Source organism: Hylaeus volcanicus, unplaced genomic scaffold (assembly GCF_026283585.1).
Source record: "Hylaeus volcanicus isolate JK05 unplaced genomic scaffold, UHH_iyHylVolc1.0_haploid 12221, whole genome shotgun sequence".
Classification (NCBI taxonomy): domain Eukaryota; kingdom Metazoa; phylum Arthropoda; class Insecta; order Hymenoptera; family Colletidae; genus Hylaeus; species Hylaeus volcanicus.
In genome coordinates this window covers 692,866-711,648 of record NW_026533163.1, presented here as the reverse complement: position 1 = coordinate 711,648, position 18,783 = coordinate 692,866, and the positions used below count along the sequence as shown (strand labels likewise).

The window sequence follows — 18,783 nt, the reverse complement described above, 5'->3', positions numbered from 1 at the left end:
TGTGAATAACTGGTATGCATAGTATTCATCGCATTTTATAAAAGTGTTAGCAAATGGAACAGATCCTTCAAATAAAAGGATTAGTATTGAACGATAAGTAAACCCTAGAAAGCATAGCAGAATTCAAATAAAGTGAAAACAATATTGGTGTATAAGAAGTTTTTTTTTAATTTTAATATAAAAAAAAATGCATTCGTTTTAAACATGATTCAAAAGTATGCTATTTATAAAAAGTTTTCATTACTCTTTTATTGAAAAAACAATTTGTTTTTTTATAATTGAAAAGAATATTATTTATAAAACAGTTTTTTTAATGTCGTAGATGAAGTTGAAAAATTTTTAAAATGGAAAATTTCTAGTGTAGCAGAATTGTCTATCCCACTTGATTCGTAGCAATTTTTGAAAGTTTAAGTCTTTCAAAATTGTTGACATTGATGACATCGTCAAATGTATCTTGTGGAATGTATCCTTCCTCAAACGGTGTGTTGTATATCATGTTAAGGCACGACATTGAGCTTTTTTATAGAGCCTCTACGAAAAAAATCTCGTAGAGGTCTTTCTTTTCGTCCAAATTTGTGTACTCGTACTCGTCGTAAGAAGTTTTTGTATTTTCCATAATAATTTGGGCTGAAATTTGAAAAAAAAATTCAGAACATCTTTGCTCTATCCCCCTTACTGAAACCCTAACAAGTCTTATGATGGATGCATTAACTTTATTAAAGAGACGTGACCGATTTAAGATTTTTCATCAACCTGTTGATGTGAATCTAGTTCCCGAGTACCTTACTATTGTTGAACATCCTATGGACTTTAGTAAAATAGAATTTAAAATTCAAAATGGAGACTATATGAGTATGTTTTTTCTTCTTATAAAACAACCTGTTGCTTGGTTTCTTCTGGTCTTAGTCAAAGATTTTTTTTTGTTCATAGATTTCTCTGACATGAGCCGAGATGTCGATTTAATTTTTTCTAACTGCAAGCGTTTTAATGCTACCAATACAATTTTTTTTAAAGTATGATTTTGATTTCAAAAACATTTGACACATTTTTTTTAAGCAAGCGGTTTCAATTAGTTTATGGTGGAAGAAGTTAAAACAACAATATCAAGAAAGGGCATATACAGAGCATCACTCTTCCATTCAATCAATTCCATCCTCAATTCCAAACGTTGCGAAAACAACTCCTAACGATTTCCGTGATCAGACAAACACAAGCAAACAAAAGCCAGTGAGTTTACTTCCAAAATCACTTGATTTTGTAACAAAAAGATCGTAAAGACATAATCAAAATAAAAAGACGAAACACAGGTTGAGCTAATACATAATTTTTTTTTATAGGTGCAACTAAAAAGGCGTCGTTTGCCTTATGTTAAATGTAAATATAAATGTATCCCTCCTCGCGATACACCTTTATCTCTCGGGGATGTACGTCCTTTATAACTATTGCTTTTTTGTAGACAAAATGCTAACAATCTATGAAAATTTTAGATTTTACAACATTATGGAGAAAAAGGAATTATACAGAATTTTCTTCAAGCTGATAACATGTCAAAAATTTTTTTTTTTTTTACACATCATTTGGTATAAAAAAATTTATAAAATGTTGACCTACCAAGCATCGTTTTACATATTTTTTTTTTTTAACATCAAGGTATCTTCGAGTAAACTGAAACTATTATCCATACAAAATTTTTCGTCATCTACCATAACAGTTCTCAAAAATGATAAAAAAGATTGCGAGAAGTCGCAACCAGAGGTATATTCATCTTTAATTCAGTCTATTACGGTAAGAATTCACGTTGTATGTAACTGTTTGATTCATTATTTGTTAGAAATTTCTAGGACCAAATATTAGTCACATTTTAGCACCAGAGCTTCCTTCCGTTCAAAATTTTTTTTTTCAACATCAAGCTCAATGGGAAAACCCTGTTACAAAACAAGAACAAAAACAGGAACAACAAGAGGTTTTACCTAAGGTTACACCATTCTCGACGGAAAGGACGAAAATTGGGTCGGGTATATCAAGTGAACAATTATTGCCTTCATACGGGGACCCTATAAGATACAGTGGTACTACTTACGGTTCCGTCCAGTTAAAAAAGGGAAATTCTTTTACATATGAAGCTAGTCAATCAAATCAGGTAGCGCCAACACCATATTGGTGATATTTTCTCGTTTTATTTATGTAAAGAGAGTTTTCTACTGTTTTTAAAAAATTTGAATTCGTGTAACACATGACTTGGATTAGTTCAAAACACTCAATATGTTGAGTTATCAGAGAAGGAAAGAGAATTTGTGATATTTTTGTACTAATTCAACAAATGTCGTTAGTTAACAATTTCGTGGACTATCAATCAGCATATCGACGTTTTTATGTTATGAAATTTATTATTAAAGTTCTTGTTTCTTCACCAATATAAAAAAGTTCATGCAGTAATGGTAGTATTGTTTTTTTGATTACACTACAATGATTATTGTCTCTAAATATGTAATATTTGGTCTCTGACGACTATTGGTAATAGTGGAACTTTAAGAAAATTGAGTAATTGACTAGGTTTAGGAAGAGTATAATACAGACAATGATCTTATCTTGGAGTAGGGATTTTAATGTAAAAATGTCTTAATGGTTTTAGTGTTCTTCTGTGCTTTTTTTTAAAAAAAAAAGATTTTTTTCGTTTTGATATTTTTTTATAATAGTTTTTGCAAACGACATAAAAAAAGACCACTACAGTCGCTTAAGTCAGGTTCAAAACGACAAGCACATGAAACATTTTTTTCATTCGCAAAACCTATAATTTTGACAGGTTGTGCCTTAACACAACCAATGTCGTTATGGTTAGACACCTGAAAGGGTAGAGCGTCTAGTTGAATACTCTCTTTAAATTTGGAAAGAATAGCTTCAACCACTTCCTCGTTTTGAAGGCGAGAGAAGCTACACGTTGAATACACAATAGTTCCACCTAAGCACACGAATTCTATGATTTTTGAAAATCATGAGACAATCGCAAATTACCTTTACAACATTTCTGAAAACCTGATTCTAAAAGTTCTTTTTGTAAAGAATTTAAATTGGAAATCTTAGTTTTATTATTAATGATTTCTTCAAAACTCTTGTAAACAAAACAAGGTTTTCTAGTTGAATCTTTGGTGCGTTAGTACTTGAGACCCATTGATTTTAATAAATTTTTGAACGTGGCGGAGAGACGCATCATGAGTGCATTCAACCTTTTGCATAATGAACACAAAGTCATTTTTAATTTGAAGCAAACCTTCTTTTATACATCAATTAAAACTTTATCAAAAGTTACTGGAGACCCTCTTTTTAATAATAACGTATTTATACGTTCAAAAGCGAATGCATTAATCTGCGTGATTTTTTTACGTCGTGCTCTTGACTTTCTCTCACGAGTATAAGGAAGTGACCAGTTATTCCAAAATCCCCCCATACATTCTAAAAAGCACGTATCATTAGAAAAGATGTTTGAACGACCATCCGCCTATACATGAAATCATATTTGATCACACTAGCTTATTAATTTGAGCGTGTTACTAAAATACCAGTAATAAGCCAACATTGTGTAAATTGTATTTTTTCATCACGGCTAACGTGGTATCTAACCGGTGTGGTGAAATATCCTATATTCAATAACAATGTGTGTATAACAAAGAAAATAGGAAACATGTAAGGTTACCACTCCTATTACAAAACCTTGATCTCCGACTAAATCAGAAATACATGCGAGTTTCATACCCGGAGCGCAGCATAAATCAAGAACAATATTTCCTTGTTTAATTCCAAGTGCTTCAACCGCGTATACACTACTTTTATCAATAGCCAGCAAGTTTCCATTCAGATACCCTTTACAGTGAGACATAGGAAAGCTACTAGGTAAAGAAAATAATTTTTGCGAACAATTGTCCACTTGCTTAGGCTTAACTAATAAAAAAAAAAATTATACTGAGTTGTGTTGTGTCGCGACCATACCAATAATGTTTGATTTTGTGTGCCAGAGTTCCATAAACTTTTTTTCACAGCTAAGGAAAGAATAAGAGCTTAACATCAAACGAGCATACCGAAAGTTTAGTCTAGTAGTGCGTTTTTTCTATGATTATGAAAAAAAACATGGTGTACAACTTACTCTTTCCATTCCAAGGAGTTTGCTTTTACATGTCCCAGTGTGTCCACGTTCCCTTGCATGAAACCTCTAGAATGCATAACTCAGATAGCACATGAAAAAAACATTAGAAAATCAGATTCAAAACATAGTTTGATTTTTAGTTGCGTCGCTTGGAATCACAACATTACGCGCCACCTGTAAACGTTCTGTTTCAGAGAAAATGTATTAAATGCTATAGATGTTTATGTTAAAATGTACGGTTTTATAAGTAACGAAGAAGAACAAAGAAAAAAAACTATGTAGCCTCATTTTAGACTATTAATAATTTTTTGACATGATGCTTTAGCTATGATTCCTTCACTCAAGGACGCCTAAGTACATACATTCACTAAAAAGTTTTTTTTTTTACATTTAATATACCCTATCAGAAAGGAAGGAGAGATGATTTGTGACTTGTAAAATGATATCCCGTCGTTGTAGTTTCATTCCATGAAGACCTATCTAAAGTACCATTTTAAAGCTAGTGCATAACGAAAAAATTACTTTTTCAAGAATCAATAAATGATCAATAGGAATATATTTAAAACCTTCAACACTAACTGATAAGTAGTGCTCTATGGTTAAGATTATCAAAACACAAATATCTAGCAGGTAGAAATGTATTAAAAGTGTTGTATAATGTCAAATAAGTACCTAAATTGTCAGTATAAATTCTTAAAAGATTACAAAAGGTTTGAATAAATAAATTTGGTTGTATTTCCTTTGTTGAATCGGGATACTTTTCTAAAAGACATTTCGATATACAACAAACGTCTTTGATTATCTACACGGGTTTAATTTTTAATTCGAGTCAAGTCTATTAAAAAATATTACCACAGCAACATCCTGTTGGTAATTAATAACTTGCATTGTATAAAGTAATCCCTTGGACTTATTAATATGATCATAGATTTTTGACTATAAAGCGCAACGCCGATTAGAGACCACAAAATACTACTTTTGAATGAGTCTACGTTTTTCATATCACAAAGCGTTTTAAGAAATGAGCAAATGATCTGGGTGTGAGACTTGTTTGTAACCTTGTCTTTCGCGACGCTTAAAATGGGAGGAAGAATTTGATGTGTGACATTCTAAAAGTTTTTTTTCTTTTTCAATCCATTTCTACTTAACAATCTTACGGACGATAAAAATTGTGTTTGATCTCCTACTGCCATTAAAGCCATACAACATTCTGCATGAACATTAGGGGAGCTAGAAGCCAAAAATAATTATTAACAACATGGCAAGTTAAAGATTTTAAATTTTTATAGCGATTTCTTTATAAAAAATTCATTCATCTTATCATAATGATTGATACTATATTCTTCAAAACGTACTTTTGATGTTTTATAAAGTTGATTAAAAGTTGTACGGAAAGATTTGATTTTATTATAGTATCGAAAGGAAACACAGCAAGAAAAGATTGCATGATTCGTGATACGCTAAGGGCAATACACTGGCTTGACGGAAATTCCTTTGCAATCTCAAGTAAAAGACCTAATGGCTTTTGTTTATGACATACTGATTTTTTCAAAAAAATAATCAATTTACTTGCTTAGAAAGTGTTTCTATATGTAATAAAGAAACTTTGGATAGACTACATAAAGCACTACACACAGCTCCTATAACTTTACGATAACGTGTGTAATCGTGCATAACCGTGAAAATCTATATATAATGCAAGCTCAATACTCTGTCGTACATTTAGTAATTGGTTACCAGTCGTATGTCGGAGCCATCTTTAAGCATCCAAGATACAGGCTCCTTAGGCAAAGACAATTGTCCTTCTTTGAATTGTACAATATCAACCTTTTTTCTAAATAGATGGCTCGATTTATCAGGACGAAAAACTTCACTGATGGCGCGTTGCGCATAAGCATGGATCGATAAACAACATTGGAGAACAATGCCAGAATGATTTTGATAGATACTCAAGCCTGGGACATAAAAATAAGCTTTCAACATTCCACAGTATTTACAATTCACGAATAGAGCATATTTCTCTTTTTTCCGATGACCAATGGATCCTAAACATAACAATTGCATTCCTTTTTCGACCAATTCATGCGATTGTGTTATAGGAACAATATCAAGTAAAAAATCAATCAGATCCGGGCTTAGAGTAAACCTCTATAACACATCATGTCATAGTTTGGAAAAGACAATATTTTTGTTTTACGTAAGGTGTGTCAGTGACAATACAGATTCCTTGAAGCAATAAAAGTTGCAACTCTTCATCTTCTATAGCTAAAAGAGTTGTAAAGGTCTCTAACAAAAGATTTAAAAGCTTCTCTTTATTCACACATTCTACAGCTTGAAAACATGACATCAATCGTGTATATATATAGATAGTGATTTAACTGTTATAAATTTTGAGTAATAGTGAAACACCGTCCCAAACAAAGCTTAATTGTAGAGGGTAATGTAGTAATCCTTTTACTAACAACTCGGCATAATCCTATCACACAAATAGTAACATTACTGTTTTAAAACATGCGTCAGTAAAAAGATGACCAAGAGTGTTAACGGATCTAGATCATCCATTTTTTGAAGTGCCAATGTAAAAGTAGCAAACATCTACCATTTAGTTTGTTGTTTACAAGGAATGTTATTTAAAATAAAACTAACGAGTGCCATATCAGGCAAGCCGAGACGATGATGTTGAATTCCTATATCAATGGTTTTGTACAAGTCGGATACATTTTCATTAGGTAGATTATTGGGTATCTCGACATAACAAGGACATCTTCTTTGAGGAAAACGACTTTTCATGTTTCCTGTTACACTCCAAAGTCTAAAAAAAAATTGAATTGGAAAAACGCACTTGATAACGTCACTTGTTTGTTTTTTTTTAAATTCACAATGTTTTCTTTTAAATTTTGTTTTTCTGATTGTAATTTTGGATATACGTCAAAAAAAGTTTGGTCCTCAGTACGCTTAACAATGTGTCGGTCATCTAACGAACGCATTGTTTTAAAATTTTTTTTTTCAGTCGGTGAATGTTTGGCGTGCACAACTATCGTTTTGGTGTTGCACGGAGCAGAAGGGGAAATCGTTATTTGAGGGTTCACAACTCGACTATAGTGAGTAGTAGCTGTTTCTTTTTCAAACTCCAACTGCTTTAGTATTTTTTCCCATCTCTTGTCAATAATTTTTTTTTCTTTCAATTTTTCTAGATAAACTCTATTTGGAAAAAGTGTCTCTGTCGTTTTTCGCTCTTCTATCTCTTATAAAAAAGCAGAATTGGATTCGTCAGCAGTTTATTCCAGCTTACTTTTTTTTTTTTTCTCAACATCCATTAGAAGTAACCTTGCTTCAAAAGTATCTTCCTTATCCATGTACTCCTCGTTTTTGTATCCTTTTCTAGGCGTTTTAAGCTCAAATTCCCATCTTTGTGAATAAGCGGTTTTAGGAAATATTTTAGGAAATTTTGTTTTTATAAGATAGTCGGCTGCCATGACTGGGGTGTGTGAGTAACCTGCTTTTTTAAGAATCAATTCACGGTCTAGGGAAGTACAATGATTTGGCAACGGTTCACATTTTGACTAGAAGAAACCAATACGTCATGACACATATTTTAAACAAATTTACCTTCAAGTGAAAAGCACCATTTTTTATTTTTCGTAATACATCAGAATGGGAATAGTGCTTGAACAAATCTTGCTTTAATCCTTCCAATTCTTCGTATTGTTTCGACAATTTTTTCGTTTTGTTTCTCAAAAAACGTATTGTGTCAGGATTTTGACTTTGTCATAAACAAGAAAATAACATAAGGCGAAAAGTATTAACTTCAAATCGCTAACTTGTCACCGTAAAGTTGAGTAAAATATTCATTCCGCTTATCGCGCATCATTGTATTCAATTGTGAATCACATAAGGCTACTTCATAACAAATCTGAGCAGTGGGGCATGACTAGTTAATTTTTTTTTTAAGTTACTTACATTCTCTTTCTTTTTTTGTTGTTCTAAAGAAACATATGTCTGCAATTTATACAATTCAGCCAATCTTTCATCTACTCCTACACAAGAGAAGTCTTGAAGATTTTGGCGACACAAACTTTTTTTCCATTTTAGCTCCATATTTTGTATATCTTGTCTTAAACGCTTTGCTACCTCTCTTAAATGAGCTAAAGATAAATCACATCCATTTTTTTGAAAAAGCCATATAGGATTAGGTTTCGGCATTTTTTGAACACCCTTTACAACCAGGTTTCGATCAACATACTCTACTTCATGTTTAGATAATGGGTAACACATTAAAGGCACTTTTCCTGAATTCGTGGCCTCTAAATTATCAAAAGACTGACTTGCCAGGCCAATTAAACTTTTTTCTTGATAGGTTGTATTTTCTATTTCACTTAAAGATGCTGTTGGTCTGTACATAGAGGCATATTTCTGTAAGCGTGATTGATCACGCTTTGAAGACAAATGTTGGTATGGCTTTAACCGGTACTGAGACGTTTTGCGCAACGTTTCATGAAAAAAGTGGACACTGTGTCGTCTTTTTATTACATCCGAATATTTTTTTTGAATATCTAATAGCCTTTTTCAAAAAAAAAAAAAAATGTTTTAGAAATTAAATAAAAAGTACTTTTACCGCTTCATATAATATAACACGGGTGTTGAACCATCACTTGCGGGGTAAACTTTGGCATTAATGTCTTCTGCATAACATTTATCTTCTCTTACTAAAGCATCTTTATTAGTCAATGCTCTTGTTTCTTTCGTTTTTTCAGCTTGAACATCGAGTTTTGTTAACACGTCTTGCTTCAAAATCTCAGCGTTTTGTTGTTTTGCACTCAACGGTTCCACGTTTGACAAATCTGCAGGCTCTACGTTTTCTCGCGAAATGCTTGAATCTTGAAGAATTTCATCTACCGTTGATATTAAAATATTCGTGAGGGTAGAACATTCTGGTTTACTTTTTGTTGTTTTAATAATATTTTCTAACTCTTCTACATCACTCCTACCGTACCACACACAACCAAGATTGTACTTTACATAAATAAAATACTGGTGTTCGTCCTACCTGACTAAATTTTCTTCCATCTAACGACACTATTAGTAAAACTTTTTTTAAGATTTGTATACCGGAATGTAATGGTACTTTAAAGTATTCCACAATTTTTTTTTAATTTAAAAACAGGCTTTATATTATTTTTTCCATTTTGTTTGCTCACGCGGTGGGACACCTTCAATAGATGAACATCGATAATATTTATATTTTGTCTTTACGTAAGGTGAATTTTATTACTCTCTGAATTCATTTACACGATAACAGCTTTAAACTAGAATCCATTAGGTTTCTTTATCATAAACCACAAGAACAGTTTTAATAAGATGAAATACGTCTTACTCATTGATCAAATATATTTGAAAACAACCTTTTTATCAACTAATCTATAAGAAATAGAGGAGCCTTTAATAGAAAGTATTGTACTCCTTTTGATTGTATTAATTGAATTTTTTTTAAATGCGCTATTAAGAAAAAAACCTTTATACCAACGTGGCCTCTTGTGATTTTTGTTACCAATCATGTCCACATTAAAAGAATAGGATGGAAATGAAACGTTAGCGCGTAATTTGGAAACGATCTAATTTGAATTTAACGAAAATGTTAAGAACCCTTACTTTCACTTCAATTTCACTACCGTGTTTAATAAGTTTAAAAGTTCTTAAATTATACTGAAACTTTATTTCTCGATATTTAATGACAACTGTAAGGTATCACGATGAAATGTATACTACTGGATGTAATAACAAAAGATTTTACTAAGTGAATTGAGTGGTATTCGAATCCAATGCTCTTTAAAAAAATGGCTTTGGAGAACCTTTTATGTGGTAACAATTTACGTGATGTGTTCGCAAGATTTAAAAATTTCCCACTACAGGCGTGTGGCAACCTATGTTACGCTTGGCGAGAGTTCTAAATAAACGTTACGTTTTGGAAAACAGTTTATGGTGTTAGTTAGAAGTAAAACATCGATTTTCGAAAGTATTTATAAAGTCGCACTAGCTCCTTTACCCTTCAAATTTCGTCGACTGTTTTCTCCATACTTCTAATTAGTAACCTATTTCTTCCCTTCAAAAATATCCCATTAAAATGTGCTTAAAATTAGTCTTCTTACACTTCAAACTCAAATTTTCTACTAATAAATACCACTTTTCAGTGATGTTTAATTTTTATAAAATTTGCTTGGTTCGAGTTGACGTTGTTTTATGGTAGCGTTATGAAACCGCAACAACTTTCCTAACTCTCCAACCGTCTTTTTAATTTCCAGACAACCGTATTCTTATTAAAATAAAACTATCAGTTTGCAGTTGTTTACAATTTTTGTAATCAACATTAACTAGTGTCACTTTATTTAAGTGTACCTTGAGTCATTTTTTGGTACACTTTATTATGCCGACCAAGAAGGTGGTGGAGAACATAAAGGAAAAGAAGCCTCCTGAGTTTTGAGCTAACAATGCAACTAAAAAAAAATATTCTCTCTTTTGACAATTTAATAAACCAAATTTTTAAAAGTTTAATCAACGAAAGTTTTTTGAACATTGACAAAACAGAAATCAAATGTTTGTTTCATTCTATTTTGGTTCAACAATGTAAAAGCATGTAGATTGGATTGGGATGTTCAAGAAACCCTGTGACGCATAGAATGAAACTGCCCCAACAACGTGCTACTCTTCTGGCGGTTATCGTTATTCCCTTGTCTGAACGCTAAAGAGTGCTTAAGTTGTGGAAATAATGGAGAACGACGAAGGAAAGTTTGTAGATCTTTATGTTCCTCGTAAATGGTATGAACAGAAATAACCATGTTTTTTCGTTAAATTTTCTCATGTATTGTTAGCTCCGCTACAGGTCGACTCATTGGCGCCAAAGATCATGGATCCATTCAGCTTAATGTTGGAGAAGTATGTACCTGACAAATATTTTTTTGCAAAATTATTTTTTTCTATTGTGGTCATTGTCTCTAGGTTGATGCTCTTGGACATTACCATGGGAAATATTCAACTTTTGCAATTTGCGGTTATTTAAGAAAACGCGGTGAAAGCGATTCATGTTTAAATCGTTTATTTCACGAACGTGGCTTATTGAGTTTTTCACAGTAATTTTTTTTTTGTATTAAACACATTTGTACTACGTAATTATTAATATGTCAACAAGAAATAATGAAAGTACACTAAGCTGCTCTTCACTTTACCAAGTTTTCACTTTAACGTTGCATAAACGAGCAAAGGTTTGCCGTTTGGGAAATGTTTTAAACAACTATTTTTTATAAAACTCAATATTTTTTTTCTAGGAACATTTTTTTCAATCACTTTTGTTAAAATTCTTTTAAATTTTAGTATTTTAATTTTATCGGATTGTTTTATTTATTTTTTAATATAATTTACTATAAAAGTGTATTTTATATGTGAAAATGGATCTAGTTATAAATTTAAGCGAAACAACAAAAATTAAGTGTGTTTCACGAAGTATGTGCTTTCTCTATGTTTCTCTACAATTAGGGGATCAAGTTTTTCAAACTGAGGTTGTTAAAAAAATGCGAAGTCCACAATGGAAAAAGAATGAATTTCGTTCTTCCTTGACGGTAATGCATATAAATTTAATCTAATGTCACTATATCAAAGGGTGATTTTTGAACAGAAAAAAATCAAACATCAACAACTATGTTTCAAACTTAACAACCTTGAATCCAATTCAACTACTACATGCTTGGCTCACGGAACGTTAGATTTGTACGCCATGTTACCGCATGAAATTTATGATACCAACAGTTATGAAGAACTATGTAAACTGAGGCATACCAATGTCCTTTATGATGATTGGATCCTTTTGGAAAAAAACGGTCTTCCTATAATTTACTTACATGTTATTTTATCCGTAGAACCAACAAAATATCCGGAAGAGTCATGTTTCGATTCTTTAAGTACTTTTCGTTATGTAAGCGAAACCAAAGAAATTCATGAAATTTATTCACACGATATGTATGAAAAAGATGGGGATTCCCAAAAATGGAACTTTCGAAACTTAAATGCTAGTGGCACTGAAGAAAGCAATATCCAAAAGCACCGTTTTTCCATATGTTGTCAAACACGCACTATTCCGGATGTTTCACTTTCTGCTCAAACGAATTATCTTCAAATCAAACCAATTGCAACAAAAGATTTGTCGTTAGATTTTAAAGCTGAATGGGAAACTGATAATCGTCCTTTCAATGAGTCAGTATGTCCTATATACGATAACATACAATATCCATTGAACTCTATTAGCAACATGAATTGTCCTTCAGTCGAAAATGTAAAACAACGATTGTTGGAAACATGTAATACTATAGAAAATTCGCCAAAAAAATTACTGCCTTCTACACATGAATCGGAATCTAATATGAAAGTAAAAGAACCTCCAGAATATGAATATCCACTCAATGAGCCCTCGATACAGTGGCAAACAAAAAAAATCGATAGACTACAGAAAAGGAATTCACGTAATAAAGTTATTTCATCCAATTTAAACAGGTTTTTAAATGATGGCTTTCATCGCGCTGTGCCACACGGTAACAAATTGGTTCAACCCCAAATTGTTACCGAGAATCCTGAAAATTTACATAAATATAAAGAGGACAGTTCAAAATTAAACCCTAGTATCAAAAAAGCATGCGTTTCAGATGTCGTTGATAATGAGACATTAGAGAAAAATGAGAATTCTTCTTGTCCTCACGAATTGAGCACTTCAGCTAACTCTTTGAACTTTTCAGCTAACATTCATGATACTATTGAGCGTTTAATGCTAATATTTCCTATTCTTTCCTTCGAAGAAGCGTCCGAGGTTGTACAACGTCATCGATTTTTACAAACATCAGTTTCTAAACAAAGACATCAAACAATGACTCTTCAAAATGAGTTACACTCTCTCTTAATTTACAAGTTGAAACTCTCTCTCCCTCTGCAGGTATGTGTGAGATTCGACGGATGCTTGATCTTCTTTTGTCTGAATGCGCGGTCATTCTCTTACTTGTTTCTTTACTTTTTATTGACGTACAGTATCTTTTTTTTTATTATGACTTATCGTCATAAAATTCACTTTTTTAATATTACACTCTATTCAAAAGTTTTTTGAAATAATGTTTTTTTTACAGAAACCGTTAAGGTAGCTGAGGTTGCCTATGTGATTTTTTTTAAAACACTGCTTGGTTTTTAGAATTGCGATGGAAACGAATTTTCATAATTTCATGCAAACAAACCACACATCTGTCTTGTTATCTAAAAGTATGGATGTCGCTTAAAATGAAAATTTATGTTTTCTTTTTTTTAGATTTAAAGGTGAAAGCACTTTTAATTTTTTGTAATTACAAAAACCTAGAAAAAGTTTATCACTTAAATTATGATGTAAAAGAATCTATTTTTTTAGCCCTACAATTTTTGGAAAAAACATTTAACGTTCAACTAACGGAAAAAAATACTATGATTTGTAATACGTCAAAGCAACAAGGGTCTTTAGGAGTCACCAACGAATCTATTTTTGGTGTATGTATAACAAAATTGGTACGGTGTATATGTTTTCTCTCAGGCAATTTACTGGCTAAAAAAGTACGGTGCTAATACTAAAATGTTACTTCTTTACTACATGGGCTACTCCTCCTTAGACTCACGCGACCCAGAAACGGTTATGGTTACTGACGAGGGTGATCCTATAGCATTTTATCAAGTACGTTACGATGGGTTAAAAAAATCAATTCATTTTTTTTGACTTGTTGATTTGTCTCAGTTGAAAAATATCTTCAATTGTGACATTCCTAAAACATCCCAATTAATATGTCTTTTTAATTATATTGTATGTCCTTTGAACGTAAAAATTCATGAGTTATCATCACGGAAAATGGAAACCATTTATAAACATGATTGGAATCAACCCAATTGGATTTTAACAAAAATTCCAAACGCACTTTACTCCGATCAGTCTAATCATGCTTTCATAACTTTTGACAGCGTTATTCAAAATAATCAACAGGATTACCCTTACTATCATTTAATAGCGTCTTTAACTTTATGGAGTCAATTTTTACCGGATCTATCATTTTTTTGTCCTTCTTTTATGCAACAAATTGATCAACTGTATAAAATACTTGGCAATTCGCCTTTGACATGCAGTGTAAGGACAAATACCTTGCAGGGCTTAAAGAAAAAATTTCCGTAAGTTTTATTTTGATTTTATCGTAGTAAAATATTTTTTTACAAAACTAAAAAATTTTATACATTTTTTTGTGTTAAGAGACTTACTTTTAAATGGATATCAATTAAAAGGTCAAGACTCTCAAAAACAAGTATTTGAGCCTTCACAGCATATAACTTTAATGCCGTCACCATCGTATTCAAATTATGTGGGATATGAACAATGCATACAACATCAGCCGGTAAATTTTTTTTGCGATTCCACGTTGTTTTGTAAATCATTTGTATACTTTTTTGCAGATAAAAAAGGTTAGTGAAATTGACGACACAAATTTGCATCGCAACTCATTCACATGCCACAAAAATTATTTAACAAATGCTACTGATCCTGTTTTTAATGAAACACATCACCACCACGTTATTGTTAAAACTTCAGTGAACAAAAACTACTGGAATCACCAATTTAATGCATATCCTCCCCCACACTCTTATTGAGTTAAAGACAATGGTTTTAAAGTTTTTTTTTTACCGAGTTCATAATATAAACACCTTGAATAATTATTTTGCGACCACGTTGACATTGGTCGCAACAGAAGCATACGCTTCACTCAAAGCTAAGGCGTTTGTGATATCTAATAATTGCCTAAAAAAAAATGAATCACAAACTAATGTTAATTCAACGAATCATTTTTAACGTACTTTGCATGAAGATTTAATGCTTGACTTTGTTCATAAAAAAAATTTATAGACTAGAAAAAAAAAGCAAGAAAAAATTTATTTTGTTAAAATTATTCCAAAAAAGAATTACATCAATAGTAATAGATAAAAATGTTGCCGCTATGCTTAATATACTGTTTCTCACTCGACAAATTTTCTCACGCGATTCTATTGAAACAGTCTGAACATCAGTATGCATCCATTAAACTTTTGTTAAAAATCTCACAACGTACTACGTCGTCCGAAGTCACAGATGCATAGTTTAACGACTCAACCTGGGAGGTATTTGGGTACCCTACCCATATCATACTAATACGACAGGATGTTTGCGGGTACACTACTCTTGTTCTAACTGTAAAAAAATACTAACCCGTTCATTCCTAGAACAGTGAAAACGCCGCACTCAAGTTTGACCATATGATGAGGTTGACGTTGAACTAAAACTTGTGGAACACATATAACAGATCCGTTTTTAAGCTACAAGAAAAAAACAATTTGTTGTTATTAAGACTACTAGGTGACAAAAAGAACAAATTACAATGCCATAGGCTGCGTTTCGAGCCAACAAATGTATCGTTCCATCCTGGGACACCCTCTGAACTTCGAGCTAGTAAAAAAAATTACCGCAATGAACCAATGTTTATTTTAACATAAAACAACATGCTCTTTTGGTACTTACGACAACATAATCGCCTTCTTGATAAAATTTTCTCATGTCTAATGCATCTTCGTAACTACGTTTTCTTTGCTCGTTATTTGGTAAGACTATGGCCGATAATGGTAGATGACCTTTCGTAAACGAACGAATATCCACGTTCCAGCGATCATTACATATCTGTTTTGATTATCTTGTGAAGATTTAAAAATTTAAAACACGGTACTACTTGATCAATACGACCAACAACTATATCTCTTGCATTTGGAACATACCTAAAGTACCCAAGTACAACTTTTGATAACACTTAACATCTCTCTTTAAAAAACAAACCTCCCATGTCCCAATGGAGAAATATAAATTAATTTGTTAACAACTTGAGAAATCCCAGCTATAGAAGCATAAATAAATCCATTTTCTTCAAAGGTTCCTGGACCTCTACATTCCACAACATGTTTGAGTGGTAATTGGTTTTGATTCAAACTAAAAACTTCTAACGCTAAAAGTCCTTCAATGGTACACAGTTTTTGCCCCGGAATTACTAAATTTGATTTTTTGAAAAAATCTTATTTAAAAAATACAATAAAATAACTCTGAATGAAAAATCTTGAGTTCTTTTAATATTACCGACAGTGTGAAAATCCTTTTCCATTGCTATGAGCAAATTTTTTTCTCTTCTTGATTTAAGAAAACGGCCACACTGTGCCTAAACAAGAATCGTGTGCCATGAAAAAACAAAAACGTAAACAATTTCAATTTTCATACACTTCTTCACAAAGAGCTTCATAAAACACACTTGCAAAACTTTTCAAGGTTTTTGGATAGTAGGTTGAGTTTTTCAGAAGTAAAAAAATATACTATTCTATATAAGTAAACATTAAATATTCTATCTAATTTTTCTTATGGCTTCTTTAACAAAAGATCATCGGGAATTAAAACGCTTAAAGAGAGTAACTCTAATTTTTTTTTTGCATTATTCAAAATATTAACGTTGTGTGTTATTTCCAAACAAGGAATTACTTGACGTTAACCAAATTGTAGATGAAGGGAACTCGCAAATTGGCGCAAATATGGTTGACGGAAATATTTACAAATGGAAAGGGTATATTAAAGGGGCAGTATGTGGCGATTTTCTTTCAAGAAGCTTTCTTTTTTTTCATAAAAATATTTTTTCAAGGATGCGACTCCCTATGAAAATGGATACTTTGTTCTTGATATAACATTGCCTCCAGATTACCCTTATGCTCCACCCGAGGTTTTTTCATATTGTGCTAAAAATCAATCTTTTATTGTTACCTTTTTTGTTTTTTCATAAATGTCTGTTCTAGATTAAGTTTGTAACAAAGATTTGGCATCCCAATATTTCCAGTCAAACGGGTGCTATTTGTTTGGATATATTAAAAAGTGAATGGAGTCCAGCGTTAACCATACGCACGGTTTTAATCTCTATACAAGCTTTACTTTCGTCACCTGAACCAGGTCATAACATAAAGGCATGAGTTTTGTTTCTTTTTCAATAAAGCTTTTTTCAGATGATCCACAAGATAATGAAGTGGCCTTTATGTATAAAAACGACTACAATGCCTTTTTACAAACCGCAAGGTTCTTTTCATGAAAAGCGTTTTTTGTTTTTATGAAAAGAAGTATTTGTGTAAAATAATTTTTATCATTTTCTTACAGGATGTGGGTTGATATGTTTGCGGGCCCTGACAATGAATCACAGGATGCGAAGGTTGGAATTTTTTTTCAATGCTTTTGATGTAGAAGCTTTTGTATCTTTCAGGTTAGAAAACTAACGGAAATGGGGTTTTCCCCAAGCCAAGCTTATGTAAGAGACTCTTTGTGTTATTGTTTCAATTCAATAATAACTTATAGGAATCCTTAACAACACATAATTGGAATGAACACGATGCAGTTGACTTCCTGCTCAATTCATAAAAGAATTAAACCAATAATTTTTTTACAAAGTCAAATAACAACATACACTGTGTATTAGTTTTTTTAATTTTATTTTGTAATTGACTTTAATGCTTTTTTTCTACTAGTTGTAGCATATAAATGAGCAATGGTGTCTTCCAGCAACAACGGAAAAAAATTCAAGACTAGTAAAAAAATTTTACGTTATTCAACTGGTGTGAGCATACGAAACAGAGTAAACAATTAACCATAAATTCGTTGAGATGGTCCCATACAAGCCTTAACATGTAATGTTTGGACATTATTCCAATTTTTTTTTAATAAAGAGACAAGGAAGTTAATAGCTAAGGTTAAATTTTGACGAATTTCAAGATCTGTCATATTGAGATTACCAATAGCTAAAGCCATACATAATACTTTTTTAAGTTGAAATTTAATGCTCGATTTGACTTCATTAACCTTGTCTACCAATTTCTCACTATGTGTCAACAATGTTGGAAATTTTCCCGCTCTGTTAAGTGCTGGACCGAGTAATTTTGGAATTTGTGACATCAATGATTGGGATGCCAAAAAAGCGTCGTATTGGCGAGCCATTTTTTTAACCAATTTTTGATTTTTGTTAAACTTTTTTAAGGCCTCTATATCCAGGAAAGGTATGTTATTCGCAGCAGCTTCTTCACAATGAGCTGCATCTCCAAGGACACAAACCTTCATGTTAACACGAGGAATGTGTGGCAAGCAAATCGTTCCAGCGAAACGCTTGTCTCGTTGTGTATCATAATCCTTCAAGGATACTTGAAGTTCGATAGTCTGAACGAATTTACGTGGACGCTCCTCGGCTTGTTTACGAATTTCTGCGATCGCAGCATTAAGATTTTCGACACCAATTTTGCTGCAGAGAGTAAAATGATATTGTTAAAAGAAAATAACGTTCATTTGTTCCAAACGACATACCTCATTTTATTTGGATCTTACACGCTAGCGCATACAAAAAAAAACAATAGCCCTTGTAAGAATGACTCTACATTATTAAAACTGCATGTCATGTTTTGTTGAACTGACCCGAACATCCGGGGCAAGTGAGTTTTAAAGTCTAACACAGAGAACAAAATAAATATAAGAGTACTCTGTTAAGAATTACTTTTTTTTTATAATTTTTTTTTTT

The 18,783-nt window shown here is 32.0% G+C and overlaps 8 protein-coding genes across 34 annotated transcripts; 5 read left to right on the top strand and 3 right to left on the bottom strand.

Annotated features, from left to right (window-relative positions):
• The first annotated feature begins 126 nt into the window (after positions 1-126).
• Positions 127-2,170, top strand: LOC128883507 (uncharacterized). Of its 2 annotated transcripts, none has more exons than XM_054135940.1 (9): positions 127-215; positions 323-480; positions 527-592; positions 652-1,013; positions 1,057-1,227; positions 1,338-1,424; positions 1,488-1,580; positions 1,651-1,785; positions 1,832-2,170. In XM_054135940.1, the coding sequence occupies exons 2-9, from the start codon at positions 435-437 to the stop codon at positions 2,162-2,164; spliced, it is 1,293 nt and encodes a 430-aa protein (XP_053991915.1). In that variant the 5' UTR covers positions 127-215; positions 323-434; the 3' UTR covers positions 2,165-2,170. The 2 variants fall into 2 exon arrangements, with proteins under 2 accessions (XP_053991915.1, XP_053991916.1); XM_054135941.1 differs by lacking the exon at positions 127-215 and having other exon boundaries at positions 228-480; positions 652-852; positions 931-1,013.
• Positions 2,171-4,181: 2,011 nt separating this feature from the next.
• On the bottom strand, positions 4,182-9,307 carry LOC128883505 (uncharacterized). 25 transcript variants are annotated; one of them, XM_054135929.1, is made up of 22 exons: positions 9,186-9,307; positions 8,754-9,122; positions 8,099-8,699; positions 7,960-8,051; positions 7,748-7,901; positions 7,431-7,701; positions 6,981-7,382; positions 6,785-6,933; positions 6,671-6,733; positions 6,518-6,614; positions 6,336-6,469; positions 5,876-6,286; positions 5,708-5,824; positions 5,494-5,660; positions 5,296-5,368; positions 5,131-5,247; positions 4,991-5,074; positions 4,811-4,940; positions 4,661-4,761; positions 4,538-4,618; positions 4,376-4,488; positions 4,182-4,323 (listed from the first exon to the last, which is right to left on the bottom strand). In XM_054135929.1, the coding sequence occupies exons 1-21, from the start codon at positions 9,203-9,205 to the stop codon at positions 4,423-4,425; spliced, it is 3,699 nt and encodes a 1,232-aa protein (XP_053991904.1). In that variant the 5' UTR covers positions 9,206-9,307; the 3' UTR covers positions 4,182-4,323; positions 4,376-4,422. The 25 variants fall into 25 exon arrangements, 11 of the variants coding, with proteins under 11 accessions (XP_053991904.1, XP_053991907.1, XP_053991903.1 ...); XM_054135932.1 differs by lacking the exon at positions 4,182-4,323 and having other exon boundaries at positions 4,347-4,488; positions 5,876-6,093; positions 6,136-6,286; XM_054135928.1 differs by lacking the exon at positions 4,182-4,323 and having other exon boundaries at positions 4,347-4,488.
• A 1,513-nt stretch (positions 9,308-10,820) lies between these two features.
• On the top strand, positions 10,821-11,346 carry LOC128883489 (uncharacterized). The gene is made up of 3 exons (XM_054135898.1): positions 10,821-10,951; positions 11,005-11,068; positions 11,132-11,346. The coding sequence occupies exons 1-3, from the start codon at positions 10,902-10,904 to the stop codon at positions 11,264-11,266; spliced, it is 249 nt and encodes an 82-aa protein (XP_053991873.1). The 5' UTR covers positions 10,821-10,901; the 3' UTR covers positions 11,267-11,346.
• A 354-nt stretch (positions 11,347-11,700) lies between these two features.
• LOC128883583 (uncharacterized) lies at positions 11,701-13,311 on the top strand. The gene is made up of 4 exons (XM_054136109.1): positions 11,701-11,748; positions 11,805-12,379; positions 12,431-13,109; positions 13,297-13,311. Exons 1-4 carry the CDS (start codon positions 11,701-11,703, stop codon positions 13,309-13,311), a joined length of 1,317 nt encoding a protein of 438 aa, XP_053992084.1.
• Positions 13,312-13,432: 121 nt separating this feature from the next.
• On the top strand, positions 13,433-15,117 carry LOC128883582 (uncharacterized). Its single transcript, XM_054136107.1, has 5 exons — positions 13,433-13,684; positions 13,728-13,865; positions 13,926-14,350; positions 14,430-14,571; positions 14,630-15,117. Exons 1-5 carry the CDS (start codon positions 13,433-13,435, stop codon positions 14,822-14,824), a joined length of 1,152 nt encoding a protein of 383 aa, XP_053992082.1. The 3' UTR covers positions 14,825-15,117.
• On the bottom strand, positions 14,833-16,510 carry LOC128883526 (uncharacterized). Of its 2 annotated transcripts, XM_054136002.1 has the most exons (12): positions 16,467-16,510; positions 16,329-16,407; positions 16,200-16,266; positions 16,035-16,139; positions 15,931-15,976; positions 15,726-15,881; positions 15,585-15,653; positions 15,417-15,523; positions 15,280-15,355; positions 15,138-15,227; positions 15,029-15,078; positions 14,833-14,972 (listed from the first exon to the last, which is right to left on the bottom strand). In XM_054136002.1, exons 2-12 carry the CDS (start codon positions 16,351-16,353, stop codon positions 14,888-14,890), a joined length of 876 nt encoding a protein of 291 aa, XP_053991977.1. In that variant the 5' UTR covers positions 16,354-16,407; positions 16,467-16,510; the 3' UTR covers positions 14,833-14,887. The 2 variants fall into 2 exon arrangements, with proteins under 2 accessions (XP_053991977.1, XP_053991975.1); XM_054136000.1 differs by having other exon boundaries at positions 16,329-16,468.
• Positions 16,462-17,714, top strand: LOC128883528 (uncharacterized). Its single transcript, XM_054136004.1, has 8 exons — positions 16,462-16,651; positions 16,715-16,819; positions 16,879-16,956; positions 17,030-17,180; positions 17,234-17,303; positions 17,382-17,433; positions 17,485-17,529; positions 17,577-17,714. The coding sequence occupies exons 1-8, from the start codon at positions 16,604-16,606 to the stop codon at positions 17,637-17,639; spliced, it is 612 nt and encodes a 203-aa protein (XP_053991979.1). The 5' UTR covers positions 16,462-16,603; the 3' UTR covers positions 17,640-17,714.
• Positions 17,698-18,656, bottom strand: LOC128883527 (60S ribosomal protein L10a-2-like). The gene is made up of 2 exons (XM_054136003.1): positions 18,573-18,656; positions 17,698-18,510 (listed from the first exon to the last, which is right to left on the bottom strand). Exons 1-2 carry the CDS (start codon positions 18,575-18,577, stop codon positions 17,862-17,864), a joined length of 654 nt encoding a protein of 217 aa, XP_053991978.1. The 5' UTR covers positions 18,578-18,656; the 3' UTR covers positions 17,698-17,861.
• Between the last annotated feature and the right edge of the window lie 127 nt (positions 18,657-18,783).